The sequence below is a fragment of the Sorex fumeus genome, unplaced genomic scaffold (assembly GCF_029834395.1).
Source record: "Sorex fumeus unplaced genomic scaffold, SorFum_2.1 ptg000316l, whole genome shotgun sequence".
NCBI lineage: Eukaryota > Metazoa > Chordata > Mammalia > Eulipotyphla > Soricidae > Sorex > Sorex fumeus.
In genome coordinates this window covers 33,848-53,856 of record NW_026606373.1, presented here as the reverse complement: position 1 = coordinate 53,856, position 20,009 = coordinate 33,848, and the positions used below count along the sequence as shown (strand labels likewise).

Here is a 20,009-nt window from a genome sequence, read left to right as displayed (position 1 = left end):
TGCAAGGGACAAGCCCAGGGCAGACACACCTGTGCCAGGTGTCCCTACTCTACTGCCCCAACACACTTGCTCCTCTAGGGACCTGGAGACCTGGATCAGTGGCATCGGGGGCATGGTGTCTTCTCAGGAGCTGGCCGATGACCTGACAGGCACAGAGATTCTGATGGAGCGGCACCAGGTACGGCCAGAAGCCTGCCTACACGTTTGATGGGGGTGTCCAGCCCTACTCACCGTCCTTCCTTCCTGCACAGGACCACCATGCTGACATGGAGGCAGAGGGCCCCTCATTCAAGGCCTTAGAGGACTTTGGCACAAAACTTATAGACAGTGGACATCGGTCCAGTCCTGAAATTGAGGATAAGCTTCAGGCCGTCCGACTTGGGAGGGACAATTTGGAAGAAGCTTGGGGGAAACGCAAGAAGATGTTGGATCAGTGTCTGGAGTTGCAGGTACAAGCTGCTCCCAGCCCAGGCTGTGCCTCAGGTGCTCTGGAGGTTCCCAGAGTCTGGCTCTCCTTACCTGGCCCCGTGCCTGTCTGTCAGCTTCGTCACTGCTCTGAAGGACTTTCTTCTTGTCTTGAACCAAACAAGACCCAAGAGTGGTCCTGGCCAAGAAAGAGCATTTCCTGAGTGATTGATGAGGGGGCACCTGGTGCTTGCTCTGTGTTTAGTGAATTGCACCCCTTTTATTAAGCAGTAAAGTCAGGATGTGGGGCTGTCTCCACAGTCCAGTAAGATGATGATGATACCGAAAATGTTGGACAATTCTGAGGCTAAGGCACAGTGGGAAGGGGTGAGCGGCTATAGGGACCTGTGGGCACAGCACCTCAAGAACACCAACCACCCATGCCACAGAGTTCGGGGAAGATATTAGAGGAATGTTTCTGGATGCACATCAAGGGTCCCTGAAGTCGGTCTCTGGGAAAGAGTAAACCCTGCCTCCGCCTGATGGAATCTGACCATGCCTCCACCCCCTCACAGTTGTTCCAAGGGAACTGCGACCAGGCAGAGAGCTGGATGGTGGTCAGAGAGAATGCCCTGAGAGCAGAGGACAGGGGCTCGCTGGACAGCCTGGAGGCTCTGATGAAGAAACGCGATGATTTGGACAAAGCCATTGCCACCCAGGTGAGCTGCCCCCAGGAGCTGCCCACATAGCTGAGTCTCCCTGCAGGGGTTGCTCTCTGCTGTACCCTACCCCCTCTCCACCCAGGCAGGGCCACCCTCTGCCACACACAGGCCTCTGTTCTTCCAGCCCGCAGGAAGGGCCCTTCCACAGCTGCCCGCTCCTGTCAACGCTAGCCTGTTTGCTACTGACCACGAGCCCTGCTTTTGTTCCTTTCATGAAGCCAAAAGGCCTCAGGGTGCTGCTCTGGTGGTGGTGGGGGGTTGCCTGGCCCACCTTCCCCGGCCTCACTGTGTCACTCTAGGCCTGGGGTCACAGCAGGCCATAAACTCCGGCCGCTGGCTGTTCTCTTTCTCTTTGTTCAGGAAAAGAAGATCACGGAACTCGAGCGCTGTGCTGAGCAGCTCATCGCCGATGACCACTATGCCCGGGAGGTGATTGCCGCCCGACTGCAGCGTGTGCTGGACAGGTGCGGCCTCAGGAAGCCTTGATGCAGGGGAGATGGAGGGGGATGCTGAGCGCTCCTCATTTCTGGGTGCCCAGTGTTGCTTCCACATGCAGGGGCACTCCCGCCTGGACCCTGAGGTGACAGATGCAGCAGTTACCTCAGAAGTCACCAGGGAGCATGCCTCTCGTGTCGGGAATAAGACCCAGTGTGTGCAGTGTAGATGGCACCAGGTTGTGCATAGGATCCAGCACCCACAGTATAGACGGGACTGACATATGCATGAGAACAGGGACGCACAGTGTAGACGGGACTGAACTGTGCATGAGACTCAACACCCACAATGTAGACCGGACTGAGTTATGCATGACACTCAGCACCCACAGTGTAGACAGGACTGACATATGCATGAGAACAGGTACCCACAGTGTAGACAGGATTGAACTGTGCATGAGACCCAGTACCCACAGTGTAGGTGGGACTGAACTGTGCCCAAGACCCAGTACCTACAGTGTAGACAGGACTGAACTGTGCCCGAGGCCCAGTACCCACAATGTAGACGGGACCAGGTCTCGCAGCCATGTCAGTGCTGAGCTCGACTGTACAAAGGCAGGCCGTGGAGGCAGGAGAGTGATGGGACATTCCCTCACCCAGGTGGAGGGCTCTGAAGGCACAGCTGGTCTTGGAGCGTACAAAGCTGGGGGACTGTGCTGACCTGAAACAGTTCTACCGGGACCTGGAGGAGCTGAAGGAGTGGATCAGTGAGAAGCTTCCCACAGCCTGTGACGAATCCTACAAAGACCCCACCAACATCCAGGCAAGCCTCTCCCCCCACAGCCCAGAGCCCCAAGATAGCAGCTGGTGGGAGGCAGGAGGAGGGACGTGGGAGGCGGTGTTGGAGTGTGGGATGGAGGTTGTCCCTGGGCTGACTTAGGTGGGGACCATGCTCCCCAACTGGGACTGTGAGCCCCTCTGGGTTCTTTGCTGGGTTAGGCCAGAAAAGTCCCCTCCCTCCTGGCACGAGGGCTATGCTGTACGTGTCCCCCTGCAGAGGAAGTACTTGAAACACCAGACCTTTGAGAACGAAGTCCACGGCCGGGCTGAGCAGGTGGAAGGTCTCCTCAACTTGGGGAACTCCCTGATTGAGAGGAGGGCGTGTGATGGCCAGGAGGAGGCCGTGAAGGTGGGTTCTGTGGGGGTGGGGAGAGGGGCAGGGAGGGTTCTACACGGGGTTGGGAGAGACCATGAAGGTTGGTTCTGCACAGGGGAGGGGCTCCTAGAGCAGGAGGACTATCCACCCATCCCCTGTCTGCCATGCAGGATGGGCCTCCAGGCCCGCAGTTCATGACTGTCCCCCCTTTTTTTCTTTTTGGGTCATACTCAGCACTCAGGGGTTATTCCTAGTTCTGCATTCAGGAATTACTCCTGGCGATGCTGGGGAGGCCATATGAGATGCTGGGAATCGAACCCAAGTCAGCCACGTGCAAGGCTGACTCTACTGCAATGCCCTACTCGCTGTGCTATCGCTCCAGCCCATGACTGTCCCTTCTTGCATGGTTGATGGGGCCAGTAATGCTCAGAGCCAGCCTCTGCCGGCAGATCACGGTCCAGAAATTAGGGCAGTGGCCCTGCTTGCTGAGTTTCTGCCCCACTGCCAAGAGTCTGAACGCGACTCTCTCTCCTAATGCCCGGTCGCCCTTCCAGATAAAGCACACCTTTAAAATAGGCGGCCTTCTAATATGAACAGTTCTGATTGGTTAGTGCGTCCATCCCTTGTGAGTGGCCAAGAACTCTGGCCCCATAGACTGCAGTGACTGTCAATCTCCTGGATAGGGGCAGCTGGAGGAGCTGGAGAAAGAGTGGGACTACCTGCTGGAAAGAACCATCGACAAAGGGCAGAAGCTCAACGAGGCCAGCAGGCAGCAGAGGTTCAATACCAGTGTTCGGGACTTCGAATTCTGGCTGTCGGAGGTGAGGGCCCTGGGGCATGGGAGACACGGGGCTGGACACACATAGTCACTTGCCACCCGACCACCAGCACATTCTGAGATGTCCTGGAGTTGTTATTAGGTCCTGGGCCTTTGTGTGTGAAGAACCATCCCATGTGAACCCCTCTACCAGGTACTGGCCCACTGCATACCCAGGCTGTAGGCGGCCCACTGGGACCTTCAGATGCGCTCACCACCCCTGTATGCCGAAGCAGGGAGAGGCTTTTTGTGCTGGAGGGAGATGCAGATTCATACCTGACTGCTGCCACTGGCCTCACTCTCCTGAACAGGCCCCATCTGTTGACCTGACCATCTCTCCCTAACCACAGGCAGAGACCCTGCTGGCCATGAAGGACCAGGCCAGGGACTTGGCTTCTGCAGGAAACCTGCTGAAAAAGCATCAGCTCCTGGAGACGGAGATGTTGGCGCGGCAGGTAAGAGTGGCCTCCTGCCTGGGCTGAAGGGCTGGCCTGTCATCCCGCTCCTGCCTCAGGGAACTGTGAGAAACCACCCATGTCCTCCATCAGTGACGACTCTAACTAGGCTGAAGCCCTGAGCTATACAACTCCTGGATCCGCCCATCAGTGTCCATTCGACTGCAGACCCTTCGATAGGAAGCAAATCTGAATAGTCCCCTTTGCTTGCTTACTGACAAATACCTATGGCCTCATCATGCTCCAAAGCTGTGTGCAAGTTCACTTTAGAGGATTAGAGAAACGTTCAGAAGGGACTGTGTGGAAGGAGGTCAGCCGTGTTTGCACTTTGGACTTTTGTGTAGAGAATGCTGGGTGGACACAGTATTAAGCTTTCAGAACTGATATGCGATGGGCTTCTTTGCAGATATCCCCGGGACAGGAAGTCAGAGTCCCTCCCAGTGGGGTCAGCACTGGAGGCTTTTCTCTGGGATATCTCTAGAGGGTGTAGTTAGGCAGGACAGACCCAGGAGGTCTTTTGTGTTCATCTGAGAATGTGGCATCTTCAAGGACTCTGTCCACTGGGGCCAGACACAGCTTCTATGAAATATCCTATCTGGCCAACAGAGCTCTCCCAGCAGCCCTGTTCCCTGGTTGAGAGAGGAAGAGCAATGGACACAGGGAAGGAGTGTGTGCAGGACACAGCTGCTGCCCATACCCTACCCGGGCTGCCCAGCAAAGAGGGTGTGATGTCTAGTCCTCCCTGAGGCACCCCTGCGGGCAGAGCCCAAGACACTCACTTCATCCACTGGGTTTGTCCAGGATGCACTCAAGGACCTGAATGAGCTGGCTGCCGAACTGCTGTCCAGCGGGACCTTCAACACTGAGCAGATTGTGGAGAAGAGAGATGCGGTGAACCAACGGTTCCTGAAAGTACAGGACCTGGCCTCTGCCCACCACGAGAAGCTAAAGGAGGCCCACGCTCTGTTCCAGTTTTTCCAGGACCTGGACGATGAGGAGTCATGGATTGAGTATGTCTGGTCACCTGGTCTGCACCTCAAGGGAGATGGTTCTGTCTGGAGTCTTCGACTGTCCATGCCAGGCTGTTTCCTGGGTATCCCCACACTGAACTCACCTACTGCTGCTGCTGTATCACTAAGTGGACATTGCTGCTGGGAAACCCCACTGACTCTCACAGGGATCGATGTTCCTGTGCTCTCGTTTGTCCAGCCCATCTGGTCCTCCTGGTCACATGGATGGCATGTGTGCAGGGGTATTTTCTAGAAAGAAAGACTAGAGTGCTCTCTTGAGCAGACAAGGGAGAGGGGCTGTGGGGGCAGCCGAGAGCCGAATCCTTACCTGGCTGCACTTGGACCTTCTGCATGGTGTGTTCCACCAGAACCTTCGTGGTTCCAACACCAGAGGGTCGTCAGTGCCTCCCGCTCCAAGCCTCACACCCTTTGACAAAAGCCTCATTCCAACGTGATGTCTGATGCCTTCACTGTAAACCCCATTTCCTTCCTCTGTCTAGGGAGAAGCTGGTGCGTGTGGGCTCCCAGGACTTTGGCCGGGACTTGCAGGGCGTCCAGAACTTATTCAAGAAACACCGGCGACTGGAGGGGGAACTAGTCGCCCATGAGCCTGCCATCCAGGTAGGACCCCTGAGACACTCGGGCCCACATGCCCCGGACCAGGTTGGACTCACCCGCTTGAGAGAAGAAAGGCAGAAGAGGACACAGATGAGAGGGATGTGCCCAGTTAGCCTTGGCCACAGCTGTATGGTGGTGTGGAGCCATTGCTGTTTCCCAGCTAGTGGGGCACAAGAAGCCCCAGGCCACTGCTGGCAGCTTGGATTCAGGATATGGAAGAACCATCCCGGGGCTGAGCAAACTGGCACCATGGCCACTCACTCTGTGCATTGGGGTTGGGGGGCACAGGATACCTGAGAGCCCAGAACATTCTAGAAGTGGAGCAAGCAGCTCCCAATCAGCCTGTTCCTGTTCAATCTCTGCTTTCTCCCACTTCTTGGCCCCCTAAGCCCTTGGGGTAGTGGGTGCTTGGGAAGGAGAGAGGGCTGGACCCTGGCAGGGACAGTGGTGACAGTGGCAAGGGGTCTTCCCCAGAATGTGCTGGACATGGCGGAGAGGCTGGGGGACAAGGCTGCCGTGGGCCGAGAGCAGATTCAGGAGCGGCTGGCTCAATTTGTCCGACACTGGGAGGATCTACAAGCACTGGCCCAGGCTCGGTGAGTGGGGAGTGGGTGCGAGGGGAGCGGCTGCGAGGAGCAGATTCTGTGACCTGGGGCCCCGGCTGCTGTCTCCTCTCCACACCCCTGCTCAGAGGCGCCTCTGACCCTAGGCAGCAGGAGCTGTGCTGGGAGTCTCCCTGGTGGGAGGGGGCCCTCCTGGGCTCCTGGAGAAGAAGACCCAGTTGCATGGGGGCTGCCCATCAGCATCCATTCGACTGCAGACTCTTTGATAGGACGCAAACCTGAAAAGTCCCTTGTTTACTTGCTGACAAATACATGTGAACTCACCAGGCTCCAAAGCTGGGTGCAAGTTTACTTCAGAGAATTAGAATTCCCGCCTTCATCTTGGCATTTCCTCTGATGGGTTGGAGACAAAGTCAACCATACATTGTTTAATTGACCACTTTGCACTTTTTTTTTTTTTTTGCTTTTTGGGTCTCACCCGGCAATGCACAGGGGTTACTCATGTTTCTGCTCTCAGGAATTACCCCTGGTGGTGCTCAGGGGACCATATGGGATGCTGGGAATCGAACCTAGGTCAGCCGCATGTAAGGCAAATGCCCTACCCACTGTGCTATTGCTCCAGCTCCTGTTTGCACTTTCAAAGACCTTACAGTTCACTACACTCTCTCTGCATCACGACAGAGATGAGGGTGTCCCCCAAAGTTGTATCTGAGACCAGGGTCACCTCCTTTGAGGGCCCGCTGCTAGGGGCCAGGATTAAGGGTGCCCTGGAGGTCTGACTCTGTCTTGGGCTCGCTGGCCTATCCCTGTCTCCTGCTCACTCACTCACATGCTGTCTTGTCCCCACTGTGGTCCCCTTCCCTGAGCAGGGGGCAGCGGCTCGCCGAATCCCTGGAGTTCCTGCAGTTCATGGAGAGTGCAGAGGAGGAGGAGGCCTGGCTGAGTGAGAAGGAGGCTATGGCAGGCCGAGGCGATTCCGGAGACACGCTGGCTGCCACACAGGTGAGCAGGGTGGATGCTCTTCCCCGCAGGGAAACTCTCCTCCGGGGTCGCCGGGAGTCAGTGTGTTGGCAGGAGACCAGAGCGCTGCTTCAGCCTGGAATAGATAGTGGCCATCCTGTGGGAGCAGGTGGCAAGAAGGGGCTAGAAGCACCAGAACAAACAACCTGTCTCCATCCGACCAGCTCACGGACTCCAGAGAGCGTCAGGAACAGGCTTGGGCTCAGGCATGGCTCCCAGGTCTGGGGCATGTGCTTTGCATGTGTTGGCCCTGGGTTCTGTCCTGGCACCGCGTGGTCCCCTGAGCTGGCTGGTCCGTGGAGATGGGTCTTCAAGGGAAACAGCAAGTGGGGGCGGCGTGGCCAATCCCCACTGGCCTTCTGTGCAGAGTTTACTGAAGAAGCTCGAAGCCTTGGAGAACGACTTTGCTGTCCACGAGACCCGTGTGCAGAGTGTGTGTGGCCAAGGAGAAGACATCCTTAGCAAGGTGAGCCTCTTCCTGCCTGCAGGCCCTACCCCGTGTGGAAGGGGATTGTCTGAACCCAGGCGGGGAGCTATGGTTTGCACAGTCATGTCCACATGGCTTCTGAACCTCTTCTGAGCTCTCCCACTGTCCTCAGAAAATCATTATCCATCCAGAGCTTCCTGTTGGTGCCTTTCGGCCTTCCTGGAACCCTGGGTGACCCTCCTTCTCTTACACTGGAGGAACACAGTGTTAGTCAAGATCTTGTCACTGGCCTTGGCCATCCAGTGCTATAGGAATCAGAAGAAATTTCTTAGGAGCACTCTAGTGCAGACCCCTTGCTTGTCACTTGAGAACCATCCTTTTGTTTAAATGCTGGTTTTCCTGAAGTTCCATTTGCCTAAGTGCTATGTGTCGAGACATTGACGATTCATGCCTTCTAGATGGCCACACTCAGGCAGACAAACATGAGTGGGCTGTCCAGATGTGGGAGGAGTGACCAGCTGGGGAGTGGGTAGGGCGTAGAGGGGGAGAGGGGACAGCCTTTCCATGTCCCTTGAGCGTACCACCCCTCCTGGGGGCTCACTGTCCCCTCACCCACCCCTGGGTTCTCATGTTCCAGGCAGACACTCCGCACCGGGAAAAGATTTCTGCCAAGATGCAGGCTCTGAAAGCCAAGGCTCCTGCTCTGTCTCAGGCGATTGTGGCCTGGAAACTGCAGCTGGACGATGATTACGCCTTCCAGCACTTCAACTGGAAGGCGGACACGGTGGAGGCCTGGATCGGTAAGAGCAGTAAGCCCTGGTGCCTGCGAAACGCTGAACCCTGCCCCTTATAGAACCTTGCAGGCCTTGCTCACTGTGGGAAAATAATGGCACTTTCACCCTTCACCTTTGTTCCCCTGAGACATAATTGCACCTACAGATAAACATGTTCCTGCATGTGCACCCTACACATGTGTATGTGCATGTGCATATGTACACAGATGCACATGGGCTCAGCACCACCATTCTGAGCACACATGCTGGGAAGGGTGAGTGTCCACATGACAGTTGAAAAGCGGGTGATGGCAAGTGCTCGGGGACACGAGTGGCTTTAGAATCCCCTGCTGACTACAGTTTCCCAGAGTCCAGGGCCCGACTTGCCCAGGAGCCAAAGCTCTCCCCAGTGTCATAGGCCCTAAGGGAAGCAGTGTGCCTTCCCCGAGCAGAGCTCTGGCTACCTGCTGCCTCTCCTGACACACTCTCTCTGCTCCTCAGCTGAGAAGGAGGCCAGTCTGAAGACAGGGGGCAACGGCACAGACCTGGGTGCCTTCCTCACCCTCCTGGCAAAGCAGGTGAGCTCAGCGGCCCGTGGAGAGCTGTGAGGATGCACCCATTCCTGCTGAGCATATTAGCCATCCATCCCTGATTCTGGTCCCTGGAAGCCTCTTCCTCTTCTCCCTCCTGACAAGGATGGTTTCCTAGTTTCCTCCACCATCCGCCAGCTGTTCCCACCCCTATTCTAGGTTGAGTGAGGAAAATCCCCCAGAGCAGTTTAGGCTTAGCTCCTGGCTCCGCAGCTCTGGGTCATGGACCTGGTGGGCCCTGGGACGTGGACCCAGTGGGCTCTGGGATGTGGACCCGGTGATCTCTGGGACGTGGACACAGTGGGCTCTGGGACATGAACCCAGTGGTCTTTGGGACACGGACCTGGCAGGCCCTGGGATGTGGACCCGGTGGGCTCTGGGACGTGCAGCTCGGGAATCTGCTAGCACCTTGAGGAGTCGCGCAAGAGGAGGAGGGGCTCTGCTTTGCTGCTGATGCTCATGGCCCTAGTCATGCTCCTTGTGGCTCAGAGCCAGTCTGTCTCTTTAGTGGTGGGGGTCTTCCTTCCCTCTGAATCTGTGCCCCCACAGGTGACTCACACATGTGCTTCCCAATCCCTCTCAAGGACCTGTGCTTGCACTCTGCCCCAGTGGAGAAAGTCATTCTCCAGGGCCTCTCAAGCACCGACTCCCTGTTGGCCTCTCCAGCGATCCTGAGCTCAGCACCTGCTCAGGCTGCACGTGTGCTGGTGGCCAGGAGTCTGGCTGGTGTGCACACCTCTGGCCACCCAGGGGGATCCTGCCCAGCAGGAACTCAGGGTGGCCCGTGGCATGCTGAGGTCTGCCCAGGACCCGGGCGGAGGGACGAATCTGGTTGCATTCGGTCTGAGGTGTGTTGTGCTTCTGAATGTGGGTCCTCAGTGCTCAGCTACTCTCTCTCTCTTTCTCTCTCTCTTTCTTTCTTTCTTTCTCTCTTTCTTTCTCTCTCTCTTTCTCTCTTTCTTTCTTTCTTTCTTTCTTTCTTTCTTTCTTTCTTTCTTTCTTTCTTTCTTTCTTTCTTTCTTTCTTTCCCAGGACACACTGGATGCCAGCCTGCAGAGCTTCCAGCAGGAGAGACTGCCTGAAATAACGAACCTGAAGGACCAGCTGCTGGCTGCTCAGCACAACCAGGCCAAAGCCATTGAGGACCGCCACGCTGCCCTGCTGCAGCGCTGGGAGCTCCTGCTGGCCGCCTCCGCCTCCCACAGACAGAAGCTACTGGAGAGGCAGCTGCCCCTGCAGAAGGTGCGACAGGAAGAGAATGGTGACGCGACCTGACCGGTCCAGTCTCCACCTCCCAGTCCAGGGGCCCACAGAAACACGGTCCCAACCCCTGTTTGGGTCATCACAGGCAGCTGAGTGCCCTGGAGATGGTCAGCAGACAAGGAGTGTGGGTGTCCCTTTTCAGTCGCCTGTTTCACAATCACATATTGACCCTGATAGGAAAAATTTCCAGTTAACTGTTAATTTACAACATCAATACTGCTACTACTACTACTACTACTAATAATAATATTAATACAATAATAATACAACATAATACGATAATATAATAATTATTTTATATATAATATACTCACTGTGCTGTGCTATTGCACTATAGCACAGTGAGTAGGGCATTTGCCTTGCACGCGGCTGACCCAGGTTTGATTCCTCTGTCCCTCTCGGAGAGCCCGGCAGGCTACTGAGAGTATCCCGCCCGCATGGCAGAGCCTGGCAAACTCCCCTGGCATATTCGATATGCCAAAACTAGTAACAACCAGTCTCACAATGGAAACATTACAGTCATCAGTGGTTCCCAGGCTCCCACACTGTCCCCGTGTCCTCCCTGGAGACCCAGACCTTGGGCCGGTTTGCTCCTTTGGGGACGCCGTTAGGGCAGCGTGGGCTCCTTTCTGCTCTGCAGGCCCAGGACCTGTTCATGGAATTTGCACACAAGGCCTCGGCTTTCAACAACTGGTGTGAGAACACCGAGGAGGACCTGAGTGAACCTGTGCACTGCATCTCCCTGAATGAGATCCGGCAGCTGCAGAAGGACCACGAGGCTTTCCTGGCCTCCCTGGCAGGTGCCCAGGCTAACTTCAACCACCTGCTGGAGCTGGACCAGCAGATCAAGGCCCTGGGGCAGCCCTCCAGCCCCTACACTTGGTTAACTGTGGAGGTACTGGACAGGATCTGGAAACACCTGCCTGAAATCATCAAGGTAACTTGAGGCCCTTGTGTGGCCTCATTCTTGTGCTTCAACTGGAGTGCTTTGAGAAAGAAATGGACATCACATGACATCATATGGGGACAGCCGTCACAGACCAGAACCAAGGGAAGTGGGGCCTGTGTTTGCTCGCATGTACAGGCAGGCTTGCGGGCGCTGGATCAGGACAGGGCAAGTCAACCCAAAGCAGCTCTCGAGATGCATGAGAAGCTCTTGAGCATGTTCCTTTATTCACAGTCTGCATCACCCTCATCCCCTGCTCTTTTTTTTTGTGGGGTTATCATTAACATATTTTTCTGTAATATTCTTCATCGTGGACAGTAAAGGAAAAAGCTGATCCCCAGCAGCTGGTCATTTCATGATAAATGAGAGTTTCCGATGCACACCATATTTGGTTTGGTGTTGTAGGAACGGGAGCAGGAGCTGCAAAAGGAAGAGGCCAGACAGGTGAAGAACTTTGAGATGTGTCAGGAGTTCGAGCAGAATGCTAGTGCATTCCTTCAGTGGGTCTTGGAGACCAGGTGAGTCAAACCCCCACACTCCCTGTCCCTGCACCAGTGCCCCCTTAGCAGAGGGTATAACACACCTGTGCCAGCAGGTACGGATTCTCAGGTCTGGCTAGGTCTGTGCTAGGAGAGGGCTGCTTTTTGTACCCACATCTGCCCACAGACAAGCCCGACATACCCCTGCCCATCCACACCTTGCTGTGTTCATTTCTTTCTGTTGCCTATCATCAAGGCCTAAAGAGTGCCAGGCTTATGGTTCAAAGCACTTCAAAGCTCTGCACAAAGAATTCTGTCTCTTGGGCTGGAAAAAAATGGCTGAGATGACGGGGAGCACTTGCTTTGCCTGATGGAATTCCAGGCTTTTTACCCAGAACTATGTAGTCATCTCAGCACAGAGCTACGAGTAGCACTCAGGCACCGCTGGGTAATGGCCCCAGGCATGCAAAGCCAAACAAATATGTGTATAAGATTCTCCATCCAGAGCAGCTCTGACTGCTGTGTCTGAGTGTCACCAAGTCTGCACAGGCTCAGGAGATGTGTATCACTGGCAAATGGGAGACAAACCTGGTGTGAACACCCGGTGAGATGGTGTCAGTCACTGAGACTGATGAGAACCAAGGAGATAGTCTGTGGTTGTTGCTTGAATTAAATGCAAAATAGCCTACATGTCAGATGTCATGTGAGCTGGAAATGTGGAAGGTGTCACGGGTTAGAAGAAACTGTCCAAGCTGGTCAATTGTCCAGTAGGTGCTAAAGTGCAGTTTTGAGAGTTCGTGTGGGGTTTGGACTATCTGTGATGGACCAGTGGGCTTCTCTCTTGACAAGGGTATGCCATTCATGAACCCAGAAATCCTGGGAGACAGAGGCCAGAGGGGACACAGCTTAGAGGTACTACTAGCCTGGCCTGGATTCCTGTGCCCAGCCTGTGGCCTAAGCCCCGCCCCTGATTTATCTGTCCCAGAGCAGGGGCTGAGGGTCACTGAGCTTCTCAGGGAGATCCTGGGCGGAGAAAGGTGTTTATTTACAAAGCATCCAAGTGTCTCATACACCGGAAAAGCAGTGTTGTGTAGCCTTGCTAACTCCCATTTCCCTTTTCTCTCCTCGGACTCCTGCTGGGACCATCATGCCCAGGGCCTACTTCCTGGACGGGTCAGTATTCTGTTCTCGTGTCTGCTGTGCTGTCTTACCTGGGAACCTCATGCTGAGACCACCTAGACTGAATCAGCTTAGGAGCAAAAGTGGGCTGAGACCAAGAAGCAAGCTCTAGCCCAGACCCTGCCCCCAGCCAAGTGAGGGCCCCTGCTCCTGTTTCCTGCCAGGCAGAGCAGAGACCCCTTTGCAGAGCTGAGCAGTCTCTGGGAGTGCGTGTGAGCAGAGAGGCTGGGCTGGCTCCCAGAGGAGTCTTGGCAAGTTGGGCCTGTGTCAGGAGCCGGGGTCTGTGAGAACTGGGAGCTGTTTCCTTTCAGGGAACCCTGCGTATCTTTGTCCAAAATGCTGGTCTCTGAGAGTCATGTTTTTCTTTCTTCTTAACTAGGTCTTTGCTCAAAGAAACAGGGACTCTGGAATCTCAGTTGGAAGCCAATAAAGTGAGTGGTTTATACTCCAGAGATGAGGAGATTGTACAAGGAATTCAAAAAGGGGCTGGAGGAGGGCATTTGCCTTGCATGCGGCCAAACCGCATTCGATTCCCGGCATCCTATATGGTCCCCTGCTCACCACCAGGAGTAATTTCTGAGTGCAAAGCCAGTAGTAACCCCTGTGCATCGCCGGATATGACCTAAAAAAACAAAAACAAAACAAAACAAAAAAAGGAGCCACTTCAGTGCACCTAAGATACTTTCAGCTGTCCCCATCCTGAGGGGCTCCCTGTCCCGAGGGTCTCCCCATCCTGAGGATCCTGAGGGACTTCCTGTCCTGAGGGGCTCCCTGTCTTGAGATGCTCCCTGTCCTGAGGGCCTTCTTGTCCTGGCCCGCAGGGCTATTAAGCCTATGGGTTCACACCCTGGGTGTGAGACCCTCCCCTCAGACCCATGTTCTCTGCCTTCTTGTTCAGAACTCTAGATGAGTGCAATTAGGGGGCCCCTGCTCATTCGTTCTCTGCATGGGGACCAGTGTGGGGCTGTTTCCCGATCTCTCTCATCTGTCTTTCCAGAGGAAGCAGAAGGAGATCCAGGCGATGAAGAAGCAGTTGACCAAGATCGAGGACCTGGGGGACAGCCTGGAAGAGGCTCTGGTCCTGGACCTCAAGTACAGCACCATCGGCCTTGCCCAGCAGTGGGACCAGCTGCACCAGCTGGGGGTGCGGATGCAGCACAACCTCGAACAACAGATCCAGGCCAAGTAGGAGGGCAAGGAGGTGGGAGGGTGTGGGGGATGCCGAGTGCTTGGGGGGAGGGGGCGGGGGCCTCACTCCTGGGGGAGGCTGCTGGGCTGGAAGAGTTGCATAGAGGCTTCCAGAAGCAGTTTTTCCCTCCTTCTGACCAGAGGACAGTTCTCTTCAGGGGAGTCATTCTAGACCCCGGGATAATAGTCAGCTGTCCACTCCTCATTAGCCCCTCCTGTGATGTCCCCCAATGGTTCCGTTTGGGAATTCCTCTAAAACACGGTGTGGAGACCCTAGGGACAGTCCCAGCTGGTACATTCAGATTAATGCAGCTCAAGTCTCTGCAGCTAGGACAGGGCCAACTACTACATCAGGATGTGGCAGATTTCTCCTCAGAGCGTCTGGCAGTGAGGTGGCCAGGAGCTATGTGGCTCAGGGGTGACCAGCTATGTGGTGGGGATAGCAGCTGGTGCACAGATTTGAGGGGTGTTTCCTTGGCGACTCTGATCCCTAAGATCCTTGTCCTTTGGGTGTAATAAAAGGCCCTTGAGTGGTTTTGTTTGGCTCTGCAGCACTGTGACATTATCCATAGCTCATGGACTTAAAACCCCTTCCCCTGGGTACACGGCCTCTGTTGAGTGTTGGGCTCACATGTGCTTCCTCTCTCAGGGATACCATTGGTGTGAGCGAGGAGACCCTGAAGGAGTTCAGCACAACCTACAAGTGAGCATGGCTTCCACGGCTGCTCTGTTCTTTCTAGATCTTTCTCATAGATCTCTGAATCACAGGATTCCCCCCACAGTGGCTCAGTGGGGTCGTAAACCATTATCTGGACAGGGTGGCTGCAACCCTGGATTTTCGGGGGCTTGTTTTGGAGTATAATTTTCAGTTTGTTTGTCTTCAGCCCTTTAAGTCTTTAGCTGCTTTCCACGGGTTATGGTGGAGGTCTTGAGGAAGCATCTGTGGATCTCAACTGGATGAGGGCATTTGGTCCTTGTGGGCTTCATGAGAACGATTCCTTACTACCTTCCTGTGAATGGCACAGCCCACACGATAGTGTAACTGCTCACACAGTTTGGAAAACATACCAGCCTCAGAAATGCTTGCTTCTGAAACATCCCTCACAGCTGCAGCAAAGTTAATAGCCCTGTCCTTGGGTACACACTGGCTGAAGCTGGTACAGCCAATGGGCTGCATGTCCCGTGTCCTTTTTTTGGCTAGCCCTTGGTTCCTTCTTTTTTGGTCATGAAAGTGAAGAAACGAAAGAGCTGCAGCTCTGACTTTCGATGTCTAGGTTCTGGCATTCACATCTCTGGACAAGCTGCAGCTCTGCTCTGCCGAGCCATGTAGCCCTTGGGCTTCCTCACCCCCCCATTTGCCCTCCCCCTCCTCAAGCAGCTGGTCACCTCTTTCCCATGTGGCTCGCCTCCCATCCCAATGAAGCTGTGCATCAATCCTAAGGACTGTGATTCTCCCTCAGACACTTTGATGACAACCTGACAGGGCGTCTGACTCACAAGGATTTCCGCTCCTGCCTGAGAGGCCTCAACTACTACTTGCCCATGGTAGAGGAGGGTGAGCCCGAGCCCAAGTTTGAGAAGTTCTTGGACGCCGTGGACCCAGGAAGGTAGGAGGGCCTTGCCCTGCAGTGGGGACGCTGGAATGGTCCCGGACCATTGGAGAGTGGCCAGAGAGCCCAGGAAACTCAGAGAGTGAGGCTGAGGTCTGGGGTAGGCGGTGGGGATGGGAGCAGCCTGAGACTCGGGCTCAGAGGGATGGCAACTCTTTCTGGGGTAGCTGAGGGTGCGCTGACCCACTGTCCACAGGAAGGGCTATGTCTCACTGGAGGACTACACCTCCTTCCTGATCGACAAGGAGTCAGAAAACATCAAGTCCAGTGATGAGATTGAGAGCGGGTTCCAAGCCTTGGCAGAGGGCAAAGCATACATCACTAAGGAAGACATGAAGCAGGTGGGGGTTCCGTGTGCCTTTTCTGATGTGCTTCACCCAGTCTGCCACCCAGTCTCCTCGCTCCAATACTGTGCCTAATTCACCCACATCTACCCCTAGACTGCTCAACCCAGTGTCCTCATCCCAGGACTGCCTCCTCTCCCTCCTCATGTACCCCGCTGTCCACCCTGGTCTCCTAACCCCAGGACTGTCCACTGTGACCCGTGTTCAGATTAGACAGGGTTGTGTGGTAGCCTATTTGCTATGCTCAACACTTTGATTTGACTTGAGCAGGCACAAATCAGAAGACATGTTGTTTTTTTTTAACTTTTTGTGCCCACCTGGTTTTGCTCAGGGGTTACTCCTGCCTTTGGATTGAGGAATTACTCCTGGCAGTGCACAGGGGACCCTGTGGGCGCCAAAGATTAAAGGCAGATTAGTTACGTACAAGGCTAGTGCCCTTCCCGCTGTGCTATCACTCTGGCCCCTCAGATCTGAAGACCTGGATTCAGATCCAAACTTGCATTCAGCTTGAAGGCTATTTTTGACCCTGTGTATTTAGGACTCGCAAGGAAGTGCGAGTGTGTCCCTTAGTCTGATCTGCTAAAACTTAGGTGATGAGAAATTGCTATAGGAACAGGGTTCTGACTTCTTCCTGAAAATTCTTGCTCCTCAAGTTCAGGGTGTGTGAGAAAAGTGGCCCCTGGTCCTGATGACCGTGTTTTCTCATTCGGTTTCAGGCTCTGACTCCTGAGCAGGTGGCGTTCTGTGCTTCGCACATGCAGCAGTATGTGGACCCTCGAGGCCGAGGCCACGCGGCTGGCTACGACTATGTAGGATTCACCAATTCCTACTTCGGCAATTGAGAGCTGCTCTTTTTTTGTCGGTGTTGTTATGGCCATCTTGGATGTGTTGATTAGGGCTCAACGGAGGGTGGGTTTCCTCATTTACCTGGGTGGCAATAACCAAAGCCCAAGTCCTGGTAGGACTGGAGTGAAGGAGGTTCTACCTTCTGGGTCTGGCTTTACCTTCTGGTTCTACATGTATTTATTATCTTGAGTTGACTATAGAAAAAATTTTGATTATTTCCTTTAAAATATTATTTGTGTTTCTTGGGAGAGAGCTCAGTGGGCTATAATAAATTCTTTGCATTCTGGAAACTGGATGTGATCTGGATGTTTTTTTGCTGTCATCCTGTTGGTCATCAGTTGCCTCAAGGAGGCCCCAGTAACATCTTCGTCCTAGCCCTGAGATTTTAAAAAGTGCCACATTCGAGACTCTTTCAGGGTCAGGAGAATGAGGCCCATCATTGTTACTGGTTTTTGGCATATTGAATATGCCACGGGGAGTTTGCCAGACTCTGCCGTGTGGGCAGGATACTTTTGGTAGCCTGCCAGGTTCTCCAGAGTAAGACCTAGAAAATAAGATGTCGCGCTGGAAGAATAAATTTGCAAATTCAGAAAGGACGTCTTATTATCTGGGGGTGTTTCTCAATTATTTAGCACAGGAAACTGCACTTCTACTCACCAAAGAGTCGGAAGACAATCCTTCCACAAGTTATTTTGAAGACTTCAGCAAGGTGGCCTCTAACTTAAGGAAGGAGAGTGTAGAGTGTAGTTACAGAGAGGCCAGAGCATTACCACATGTGACTCTGGAGACACCCAAGCACTGCCAGGGTGCCTCTGGTGCTCCCCAGGAGGGTAGATAAGGTATTTGGCATTTTGAGCTTCTGGCAGAAAGGAGTTCTGTTAACCCAAATGTGGGTCATAATGGGAAATAGTATGAGCATCCATGGGTAGCTCCGCTAGCAGTGAGGAACTCACCAGGTTGTTCCAGAGTGCAATGGACATCTCATTTTGCATAAGTGCTGAGGTCAGACAATAGAGAAGTATTTAGATTCACTCTCACCATCTGTGTTCCGTGGCAATTCTTCAGTACTTTTCTTTAGTATTGCATAATTACCTGAGCATTGCCAAGTGTATCCCCTGTCAAAACCCAAATACTTATCTACAAAGCACTTACTTTGAGTCACACCCGGCAATGCACAGGGGTTACTCCTGGCTCTACACTCAGGAGTTACCCCTGGCGGTGCTCAGGGGACCATATGGGATGCTGGGAATCGAACGCGGGTTGGCCGCATGCAAGGCAAATGCCCTACCTGCTGTGCTATTGCTCCAGCCCCCAAAGCATTTACTTTTAAGCATTTCTTTTTGCGGAGAATTTGGAATGAGGTATTGCTACTGGATTGGGTCCAAGTGGCCAAGAGCTTGGTGAGTCAGGCCAAGGGAGGCAGAGACATGACCCCCAGGTACTCCATCACCCAGTTTCTCTTGGGCTATGGATCCCTCAACCATTTGACATTGAAGATATTTGATTATCTCCAATGTGGTGGCAACATTTCTTCTGTGAAACGGAACATGCAAAGGAACAGCACAAGGCTCGTGATCTCCTCTTCAAACTCGGCACACATCAACACTGTGAGGTACTGGGTATGCAGCCCAGGGGCTTCTACACATGAAGCACCCACTGCAGCCTTTGAGCTAACTGCCCAGCAAACTGCTGCCTCAGCTCTGCGTGAACACTCCACCATCTACGTTCCCATTATGACTGGGATGGGAGTCCTCAGGCTTTCTTTTAATTCAGGACCCTGATCAGCTTGATTTTATTGTCGATTTGTAGTGTTTGGTTTACAAAGAATCACAGCGCCTGTCTGTGAGGGGCATCTTTCTAGTGAAAACTGACCTGCTGCATTTCCTCTTGAAACAGACATTTAAACTCCCTGAGTGCTCACGTACTAAAAATGAAATATACAGACACCCTGATTAGCAATGTGTGTGTCGATTTCTTATCACTTGCTGGATAATATTGGTCCATACTTTCTCCTCCGCCTTGGGGAGCTTAGGTTTACCGAGTAACACCAATCACAAAGCTTCTGAAGTGCTCCCATTCATCTTTAACTTCCCTTTGTACTCTGCTTCCCCTGTCTATTAATCACTCATTTCTTCTTATCAGACTCTGTGACTTGCAAAGTCAGAGTCTTCAGAGATCTCTGGACTTTGTAAGTGAAGTACTGATTTTCTCTTCCCTTTATGTCCCTTTTGTCAGTCCATGCTGTGCTCTTGCTACTTGAGAGTTCATTGACTCCAAATAATATCAACTCTGGGCACCTATCACATAAGTCTTCTATTTTTATGGAAATTACATGCCTATTGGGGGATTTAAATTTTGTGGAGAGGTTTTGCCACACCTAGCAGTGTTCAGGGACCTACAGTTCCACACCCAGCCTTTGTAGTGCCAGGGACTGAACTGAATCAGGGTTGGGCCGTAACTTCGCCTTACCTGCTTTTCTATCTCTCAGCCCCCTGATTTCTTTGGTTCAAGGGGAGCTTTTGTGCCAGACCCACGGGTGCTCTGTGAACCCTATGTAGTGCCAGTCATTGAATGGAAGGCAAGCAAGTAAACCTCTGTACTATGTCCCTGGCCTTCCTTTTTGGGGGTGGGGGGCATGATTTTTTTTTAAAGTGAAAAACTAATTACAGTGGATTCTGAGTACTTTATCAGATCTACTTGGAGTCAAATGTTAATCTATCAGTGACCAAGAAGTACAGTGATGTGCTCCTTTTTAAAATGAGGAATTAATAAATATCTGTAGCACTATAGCACTGTCCTCCCGATGTTCATCGATTTGCTCGCGCGGGCCCAGTAACATCTTCATTGTGAGACTTGTTGGAACTGTGTTTGGCATATTGAATACATTACGGGTAGCTTTCCAGGCCCTGCTGTGCGGGTGGGGTACTCTTGGTAGCTTGCCCGGCTCTCCGAGAGGGGCGGAGAAATTGAACCCGGGTCAGCCCCGTGCAAGCCCTACCCGCCGTGCTATTGCCCTAGCCCTTATAAGTACCAATAAGATTATTTTAGGGAGAAATCGATATCAAAGGAAATGCACGGATGGTAATGGTGAATGCTGACTCTCTTCAGCTGCACAGACCCAAATGCAGCCAGTCGGACGGATGGGAGAGGAAGCACTGGAGCTG

At 53.4% G+C, this 20,009-nt stretch overlaps 1 protein-coding gene across 1 annotated transcript in view; it reads left to right on the top strand.

The window, feature by feature from the left end:
* SPTA1 (spectrin alpha, erythrocytic 1) overlaps positions 1-16,841 on the top strand; it is a 48,099-nt gene extending 31,258 nt beyond the window's left edge. Inside the window, exons 27-51 of the mRNA XM_056109560.1 lie at positions 79-178; positions 252-449; positions 981-1,124; positions 1,488-1,591; positions 2,222-2,384; positions 2,619-2,750; positions 3,401-3,538; positions 3,885-3,989; positions 4,791-4,999; positions 5,500-5,620; positions 6,092-6,213; positions 7,050-7,182; positions 7,568-7,670; positions 8,260-8,427; positions 8,902-8,978; positions 10,023-10,232; positions 10,894-11,190; positions 11,605-11,717; positions 12,834-12,851; positions 13,237-13,288; positions 13,855-14,042; positions 14,695-14,748; positions 15,506-15,652; positions 15,852-15,996; positions 16,716-16,841. Coding sequence (XP_055965535.1) covers positions 79-178; positions 252-449; positions 981-1,124; positions 1,488-1,591; positions 2,222-2,384; positions 2,619-2,750; positions 3,401-3,538; positions 3,885-3,989; positions 4,791-4,999; positions 5,500-5,620; positions 6,092-6,213; positions 7,050-7,182; positions 7,568-7,670; positions 8,260-8,427; positions 8,902-8,978; positions 10,023-10,232; positions 10,894-11,190; positions 11,605-11,717; positions 12,834-12,851; positions 13,237-13,288; positions 13,855-14,042; positions 14,695-14,748; positions 15,506-15,652; positions 15,852-15,996; positions 16,716-16,841 — 3,367 coding nt within the window. The remainder of the gene's footprint in view (positions 1-78; positions 179-251; positions 450-980; positions 1,125-1,487; positions 1,592-2,221; positions 2,385-2,618; positions 2,751-3,400; positions 3,539-3,884; positions 3,990-4,790; positions 5,000-5,499; positions 5,621-6,091; positions 6,214-7,049; positions 7,183-7,567; positions 7,671-8,259; positions 8,428-8,901; positions 8,979-10,022; positions 10,233-10,893; positions 11,191-11,604; positions 11,718-12,833; positions 12,852-13,236; positions 13,289-13,854; positions 14,043-14,694; positions 14,749-15,505; positions 15,653-15,851; positions 15,997-16,715) is intronic.
* Positions 16,842-20,009: the final 3,168 nt, after the last annotated feature.